Below are 8,630 nucleotides of genomic sequence, written 5' to 3' on the forward strand. Positions count from 1 at the left end.
TCACCATGTTGGTCAGGTTGGTCTCGAGCTCCTGACCTCAGGTGATCCACCCACCTCGGCCTCCCAAAGCACTGGGATTACAGGAGTGAGCCACCATGCCCAGCCATATTTTAAACTTTTTTGTAGAGATGGGGTCTTACTATGTTGCCCAGGCTGGTCTCAAACTCCTGGGCTCAAGCAGATCCTCCTGCCTCAGCTTCCCAAAGTGGTTGGATTACAGGTGTGAGCCACCACGCCCCGCCAACCTATGAAGATGTCTAAGCAGACAGGGCGCCCTATCTCACCACATCCCCAGTCAGATCCAGAGGTGGGACAAGGTTGGGAAGGAGGTTCCAGAACAAAGGCTGGCAGGGAGTCGTATGGGACAGGAGCTGACCCAGCAACCATCCACAGAGACATCCTGGAGCCTGGGAAGAAGAAGGACAAAGAGCCCCCTTTTTTTTTTTTTTAATGTTTTTGAGACAGAGTCTTACTCTGTCACCCAAGCTGGAGTGCAGTGGCACAATCTTGGCTCACTGCAACCTCCACCTCATGGGTTCAAGCGACTCTCCTGCCTCAGCCTCCTGAGTAGCTGGGACCACAGGTGCACACCACCATGCCTGGATAATTTTTGAATTTTTGGTAGAGACGGAGTTTCACCATATTGGCCAGGCAGGTCTCGAACTCCTGACCTCAAGTGCTCCGCCCACCTTGGCCCCCAAAGTTCTGGGAATACAGGCGTGAGCCACTGCGACCAGCCAGTAGCCCCCTCTTTGCCCCTCGCTGAGCCCTACTGGATGTTCTTGTTATGCGACAGTTTCCCCATCTATTAAACAGAAACCCCTATAGCAGAGGGGAGGATGAGGTTGGAAAAGTAGGAGCATTGTTATTCTATTCTTGTGGGGTCCAGAAAGCAGACATCTGGGTGGATTTTGGGGGGTGCTGGGCTTAGTTGGGGAAGTAGGGGGGCCCCTGGGGCTGACAGGGACTGGAAGCTCTGAGCTGGCCAGAGGGTTGTCGCAATCCTGCCAGGGTCTTGTCTATGCTGTCCTTTTCACAACCATCCCCCTACTGCCAGACTGACACGTGGTTGTGGGGGCACAAGGCCAGCCAACCTAGAGTCTGAGGCTAGGCGGAGGACACCCTCCCCACCAGCTGCCAGGGTCACTGGCGGTCAAAGGCAGCTGGTGGGGAAAGAATTGGACTCCAGCCCTGGGGGACGGATGTGGTGATGGTGGGAAGCAGGCTTGGTGCCAGGAGGGGCGTCGGAGGGTGAATAAGAGCAGATAGTGTTGGGAGGAGGTAGCCAGCCAAAGGGGGTGAGGTCCGGTGGAAGGGAAGAAGGGGCATACACTCAGAGCTTTGCAGCTGAGGGTTTTAATTTTTTGAGATGGGGTCTCACTCTGTCCCACCAGGCTGGAGTGCAGTGGCGCAATCACAGCTCACTGCAGCCTCGAACTCCTGGGCTCAAGCAATCTTCCTACCTCAGCCTCTTGAGTAGCTGGGACTACAGGCGTGTGCCACCACGCTCGGCTAATTTTTGAATTTTTTTGTAGAGATGAGTCTCCCTATGTTGCCCAGGCTGGTCTCGAACTCCCGGGCTCAAGCGATCCTCCCTCTTCAGCTTCCCAAAGCGCTGGGATTACAGGCATGAGCCACCATGCCTGGCTAATGCAGGTGAGGTTTTTGCAGTGTCGTCCAGCTAAGGCGACCCGTTCTCCTCTCAAAAAAGGGAGACTGAGAACAATCAAGTTAAGAGCCCAGATAATATCACGGTGATCTGGGGTGTTTCAAGGGCTGGTCTGAAAGAAATTGGAGGTGGCACGCAGGGTAGGAGCGCGGGGCCAACTAGGAGACCCAGCAACATAAAGGAAAAGTTGTTGGGGCTGAGGAGGCTTGCTAAGAGGGGAAGTGAGGGAAAGAGGTGATCTAGGGACACGGTGTGAATGAGGGGATGAGATCACAGGGTTACTACTGGGAGACCCCTGAGGGAAGATGGCTACAGGGACAGGACGAGGCTGTCTTCTTAAGGGAAGAGACCACCCCTCATATTGTCTTATGCCCAATTTCTGCCTCCAAAGAAAGAAAAAGTAAAAACTAAAAGGCAGAAATGAAATCCACAAGCAGACAGCCCGTGCCACACCCTGGGCCTGCCTGGTGGTTAAAGATCGACCCCTGACCTAATCGGTTATGTTATCTATAGATTACAGACATTGTATAGAAAGAAAAGCACTGTGAAAATCCCTATTCTGTTTTGTTCCGATCTAATTACCAGTGCATGCAGCCCCCAGTCACGCATCCCCTGCTTGCTCAATCGATCACCACCCTCTCACGCGCACCCACTTAGAGTTGTGAGCCCTTAAAAGGGACAGGAATTGCTCACTCGGGGAGCTCGGCTCTTGAGACAAGAGTCTTGCCCATTCCCCGACCGAATAAACCCCTTCCTTCTTTAACTCAGCGTCTGAGGAATTTTGTCTGCGGCTCCTCCTGCTACATTCTGAGTGGGGAAAGGGACTATGGTAGTCTGAGGACCCCACAGAGTCAGGAAGATTGAGAGGTGAGGGTGCTGAACGGTGAGGGGCTTTGGGGCTAAGGGAAGTGCCCAGGACCCCACCTGACCCCAACGCCCACGGGCCAGGGGCAGAGGAGAAAAACGTGGGTGGACAGAGGGAGGCAGGCGGTCAGGGGAAGGCTCAGGAGGAGGGAGATCAACATCAACCTGCCCCGCCCCCTCCCCAGCCTGATAAAAGTCCTGCGGGCCGGGACCTCCCACACAAGCCCTCCAGCAAGGATTCAGGTTGGTGCTGAGTGCCTGGGAGGGACACCCGCCTGCACTCTGCAAGAACTCAAAAAGGGAGATGAGGGAATCGTGGGAGGGAGGGAGGAGGGTGCCACTGATCCCCTGAACCCCTGCCTCTGCCTCCAGAGTGCCCCTCCGGCCGCGCCATGAGGCTCTTCCTGTCGCTCCCGGTCCTGGTGGTGGTTCTGTCGATGGTCTTGGAAGGTAAAAGTGGGATGGGAGAATTGCGGAGCTGGAGATTTGGAAGAGTGAAGGTGGCTACAGGCCTGGGGTCCCGGCTTAGAGGACCTCTGAGAGCTCTGGGGCCCCTTCTGGGTCGTGGTTGCCCCATCGTGGTCGGGTGGGTCTCCAGGTTCTCCCAGGCTGAGTCCCGTAGGCGCCAAATCTGCGCAGGAGAGCCCTAGCAACCGATGACGTATTGACGCCCACACCTCTGGGATTGGCTGTCCTGCTTCGACAGCCTTGAAAGTGGGTAAGCTGGGTGGGGGGCTCTGGGAGAGGTCATTGCTGAGTAAGGCAATTCCCAGCGGCTTGAGCCCCACCAGGTCACTCCAGTATCCTCCCCATTCTTTTTTTTTTTTTTTTCTTGAGACGGAGTCTCGCTCTGTCGCCCAGGCTGGAGTGCAGTGGCGCGATCTCGGCTCACTGCAAGCTCCGCCTCCCTGGTTCACGCCATTCTCCTGCCTCAGCTTCCCGAGTACCTGGGACTACAGGCGCCCGGCTAATTTTTTGTATTTTCAGTAGAGACAGAGTTTCACCGTGGTCGCGATCTCCTGACCTCGTGATCCGCCTGCCTCGGCCTCCCAAAATGCTGGGATTACAGGCGTGAGCCACCGCGCCTGGCCATTCCTCCCCATTCTAACCACATGATCCCCGAGGATCTCCTTATCCATCCCGCGATCCCATCCTAAGGGGGTTCCAATAACAAATTTTTGGCCGGGCAGAGTGGCTCACGCCTGTAATCCCAGCACTTTGGGAGGCCGAGGCGGGCAGATCATTTGAGGTCAGGAGTTCGAAACCAGCCTGGCCAACATGGTGAAACTTCGTCTCTACTAAAAATACAAAAAAATTAGCCAGGCGTGGAGGCATGCGCCTGTAGTCCCAGCTACTCAGGATGCTGAGGCAGGAGAATCACTTGAACCCTGGAGGCGGAGGTTGCAGTGAGCCGAGATCATACCACTGCACTCCAGCCTGGCCGACACAGCAAGACTCCTTCTCAAAACAAAACAAAACAAAACGAAAATAGCCGGGCGTGGTGGTGCGCACCTGTAATCCCAGCTACTTGGGAGGCTGAGGCAGGAGAACTGCTTGAACCCGGGAGGTGGTGGTTGCAGTGAGCCGAGATCACGCCACTGTACCCCAGCTTGGGCTACAGAGCAAGACTCCATCTCAAAAAAAAACCGAAAAACAAATTTTGAACCCCTGCCCATCTTCCTGGCAGGCCCAGCCCCAGCCCAGGGGGCCCCGGACGTCTCCAGTGCCTTGGATAAGCTGAAGGAGTTTGGAAACACACTAGAGGACAAGGCTCGGGAAGTCATCAACCGCATCAAACAGAGTGAACTTTCTGCCAAGACGCGGTTAGAACCCTTCCCAGGGCACGGGAGGGCTGGGGTGTGTTTTTGGGTGGAGCCCTGGCAGATGGTCCAAGATGAACAGATTGAAAAAAAAACAAGTCCTAGAGAGGCTGACAATGTCCCTCTGGTCACACAGCTAGATCTCAAGGTGCTCAGACTTCAAGGACAGTTTCCCTGACTCCCATCCAGGCCACATTTTAAAAGATGGTCTTGGGCTGGGCACAGTGGCTCATGCTTGTAATCCCAGCACTTTGGGAGGCTGAGGTGGGCGGATTGCCTGAGGTCAGGAGTTCGAGACCAGTCTGACCAACATGGTGAAACCCTGTCTCTACTAAAAATACAAAAAAATTAGCCAGGCATGGTGGCGTGCACCTGTAATCCCAGCTAGTCGGGAGGTTGAGGCAGGGGAATTGCTTGCACCAGGAAGGTGGGGGTTACAGTAAGCCAACATTGTGCCACTGAACTCCAGCCTGGGTGACAGAAGGAGACTACGTCTCAAAAAAAAAAAAAAAAGATGGTCTTGCCCAGGTATGGTGGCTCACACCTGTAATTCCAGCACTATGGGAGGCTGAGATGGGAGGATTGCTTGAGCCCAGGAGTTCGAGACCAGCCTGACCAACATGGCGAGATCCTGTCTCCATTAAAAAAAAAAAAAAAATTAGAAAAAAAAAAAAAGATGGTTTTGTGAGGTAATGAAAATGAAGGACCCAAGCTTGGCCAGACCTGGGTCCCCAGGCTGGCATAGCACCCCTTACTTCCTGTGTGATCTTGACAGAGGGGCATTACTGTGAGCCTCAGTTTCCTCTCCTATAAACTGGTGGTTCTACAGGGAAGTAAAGGAGAAGGCCTACAGGGTGTCTGGTACATGTAGATGCTCAGTATATCATGAAACCCACCCTTACTCCCTTTGGCAAGTTAGAGAGTCATTCATTCCTTAAAAAATATTTATCGAGCATCTGCTAAGTGCTGGAAACTGTTTCAATGTAGGGAATAAAACAGTGAAGAACTTGCCGAGCACAGTGGCTCACACCTGTAATCCCAGCACTTTGGAAGGCCAAGGTGGGTGGATCACTTGAGGTCAGGAGTGCGAGAACCCCGTCTCTACTAGAAATACAAGAAAAATTAGCTGGGCATGGTGGCCCATGCCTGTAGTCCCAGCTCCTCGGGAGGCTGAGGAGAGGATTGCTTGAGCCCAGGAGATTGAGACTGCAGTGCGCCATGTTTGTGCCACTGCATTCCAGCCTGGGTAACAGAATGAGACCTTGTCTCAACAAAAAAAGAAAAGAGAAGAAAAAAGAAAAGAAAGACAGGGAGGGAGGGAGGAAGGAAGGGAGGGAGGGAGGAAGGAAGGGAGGGAGGGAGGGAAAACAGAGCCAGGCATAAACTTAGAAAGATTGTTTGGAGGCCAGGCACAATGGCTCACACCTGTAATCCCAGCACTTTGGGAGGCCAAGGCAAGCAGATCACCTGAGGTCAGGAGTTCGAGACCAGCCTAACACGGAGAAACCCTGTCTCTACTAAAAATACAAAATTAGCCGGGCGTGGTGGTGCATGCCTCTAGTCCTAGCTACTCGGGAGCCTGAGGCAGGAGAATCACTTGAACCCAGGAGGCAGAGGTTGCAGTGAGCCGAGATCATGCCACTGCACTCCAGCCTGGGCGACAAGGCAAGACTCCATCTCAAAAAAAAAAAAAAAAACTCATGGCACGGTGGCTCACGCCGGTAATCCCAGCACTGTGGGAGGCTGAGCGGGTGGATCACGAGGTCAGGAGTTCGAGACTAGCCTGCTCAACATAATGAAACCCTCTCTGTACTAAAAATACAAAAATTAGCTGGGTGTGGTGCTAGGACCTATAGTCCTAGCTACCCGGGAGTCTGAGGCAGGAGAATTGCTTGAACCTGGGAGGCAGAAGTTGCAGTGAGCCGAGACAGTGCCATTGCACTCCAGTCTGGGTGACAGAGCGAAACTCCATCTCAAAAAAAAAAGGAAGGGGTTGGTAGCAAGAGATGGCAGGCCTTGAAAGCCAGTCCAGGGTGAAGTGTTTCTTATTTTTATTTTATTTTATTTTTTCTTCTTTTTTAATTTTTTTTTTTTGAGACAGAGTCTCGCTCTGTCACCCAGGCTGGAGCGCAGTGGCCGGATCTCGGCTCACTGCAAGCTCCGCCTCCTGGATTCACGCCATTCTCCTGCCTCAGTCTCCCAAGTGGCTGGGACTACAGGCGCCTGCCACCATGCCGGCTAATTTTTTGTATTCTTAGTAGAGACAGGGTTTCACCATGTTAGCCAGGATGGTCTCGATCTCCTGACCTCGTGATCCGCCCGCCTCGGCCTCCCAAAGTGCTGGGATTACAGGCGTGAGCCACTGCGCCCGGCCTTATTTTTTCTTTTTTGAGATGGAGTCTCCCTCTGTTGCCCAGGCTGGAGTACAGTGGTGCAATCTCGGCTCACTGCAACCTCCACCTCCCGGGTTCAGGCAATTCTCCTGCCTCAGCCTCATGAGTACCTGGAACTACAGGTGTGCGACACCACACATGGTATTTTTTGTATTTTTAGTAAAAACGAGATTTCACCATGTTGCCCAGGCTGGTCTAGAACTCCTGACCTCAAGTGATCCGCCTGCTTGGCCTCCCAAAGTGCTGGGATTACAGGTGTGAGCCTCCATGCCCAACCAAGGGTGAAGTGTTTAGACTTCAACGTGCTCTGGTCCATCTGGGAAACTAAAGCACAGAAGTTGGCCCACCCAGCTCAGCGGTCCTCCTAATCCCACAGACGGTGAGGATGGAGATTCAGCAAGGGGAAGAGGTGGGAGTCAGGTAGCAAGTAGAATTTGGACAGCCTGGGAGGTAGCTGCACACAGTGACCCCCTTCCTTATTCCTCCCCACAGGGATTGGTTTTCAGAGACATTTCGGAAAGTGAAGGAGAAACTCAAGATTAACTCATGAGCACCTGAAGGGTGACATCCCAGGAGGGGGCTCTGAAATTTCCCACACCCCAGCGCCTGTGCTGAGGACGCCTTCCATGTGGCCCCAGGTGCCACCAATAAAAATCCTATAGAAAATTCTCTCCTGAGTGCTTCTTTACTTTGGGGAAGAGGCTGCGGGAGAGGGTAAGGGGTTCCAGAGAGGGCAGGGGCTGTGGGAGAGGGCAGGGGCTAAACCTTAGGGACTCCTCACAAGCCCTCCAATACCCTATCTACTTGCCCTGTGCTGAGAATGTTTTAACTCCGTGGTCTCAAAAGAATCTTCCTAGCCGGGCGCGGTGGCTCACGCCTGTAATCCCAACACTTTGGGAGGCCGAGGCGGGTGGATCACCTGAGGTCAGGAGTTCGAGACCAGCCTCAACATGGAGAAACCCCATCTCTACTAAAAATACAAAATTAGCCGGGTGTGGTGGTACATGCCTGTAATCCCAGCTACTCGGGAGGCTGAGGCAGGAGAATTGCTTGAACCCGGGAGGCGGAGGTTGCAGTGAGCCAAAATTGCGCCACTGCACTCCAGCCTGGGCAACAAGAGCGAAACTCTGTCTCAAAAAAAAAAAAAAAAAAAGAATCTTTCTAAGAACCCTGCAAACTGGGCCTTATTAATCCCATAAGGACATTGAGGCCCAGAGAGGTGAAGTTACTTGTATAAGGTCACACAGCCAGGAAGTGGAGAACTGGAACTAGATTGAACCCTCAGCCTAGCAATGTCACTATGCTACACTTTTCCTGGTGTGGTCTACCCGAGATGAGGGGCTGAGGTTTTTTTTGTTTTTGTTTTTGTTTTGAGGCAGACTGTCACTCTCTCCCCTAGGATGGAGTACAGTGGCATGATCTCAGCTCACTGCAACCTCCACCTCCCAGGTTCAAGAGATTCTCCTGCTTCAGCCTCCCAAGTAGCTGGGATTTACAGGCACATGCCACCACACCCAGCTAATTTCTGTATTTTTAGTAGAGACGGGGTTTCATCATGTTGGCCGGGCTGGTCTCCAACTCCTGGGCTTAAGCAAGCCTCCTGCCTTGGCCTCCCAAAGTATTAGAATTACAGGCGTGAGCCACTGTGCCTGGCTCTTATGTAAAATTAAACCACATACACATGAGAAACAACCCTATGTAATTAAGGTTTCTTTTTGCCGGGCGCAGTGGCTCGCACCTGTAATCCCAGCACTTTGGGAGGCCGAGGTGGGCGGATCACGAGGTCAGGAGACCGAGACCATCCTGGCTAACATAGTGAAACCCTGTCTCTACTAAAAACACAAAAAATTAATCAGGCGTGGTGGCGGGCGCCTGTTGTCGCAG

At 53.1% G+C, this 8,630-nt stretch overlaps 1 protein-coding gene across 2 annotated transcripts; it reads left to right on the forward strand.

The window, feature by feature from the left end:
- The first annotated feature begins 2,366 nt into the window (after positions 1-2,366).
- Positions 2,367-7,425, forward strand: APOC1 (apolipoprotein C1). 2 transcript variants are annotated; one of them, XM_024238333.3, is made up of 4 exons: positions 2,367-2,536; positions 2,906-2,983; positions 4,221-4,356; positions 7,239-7,425. In XM_024238333.3, the coding sequence occupies exons 2-4, from the start codon at positions 2,926-2,928 to the stop codon at positions 7,294-7,296; spliced, it is 252 nt and encodes an 83-aa protein (XP_024094101.1). In that variant the 5' UTR covers positions 2,367-2,536; positions 2,906-2,925; the 3' UTR covers positions 7,297-7,425. The 2 variants fall into 2 exon arrangements, with proteins under 2 accessions (XP_024094101.1, XP_003779249.1); XM_003779201.5 differs by lacking the exon at positions 2,367-2,536 and adding an exon at positions 2,655-2,776.
- Positions 7,426-8,630: the final 1,205 nt, after the last annotated feature.

This window comes from Pongo abelii, chromosome 20 (assembly GCF_028885655.2).
Source record: "Pongo abelii isolate AG06213 chromosome 20, NHGRI_mPonAbe1-v2.0_pri, whole genome shotgun sequence".
Taxonomy (NCBI): Eukaryota; Metazoa; Chordata; class Mammalia; order Primates; family Hominidae; genus Pongo; species Pongo abelii.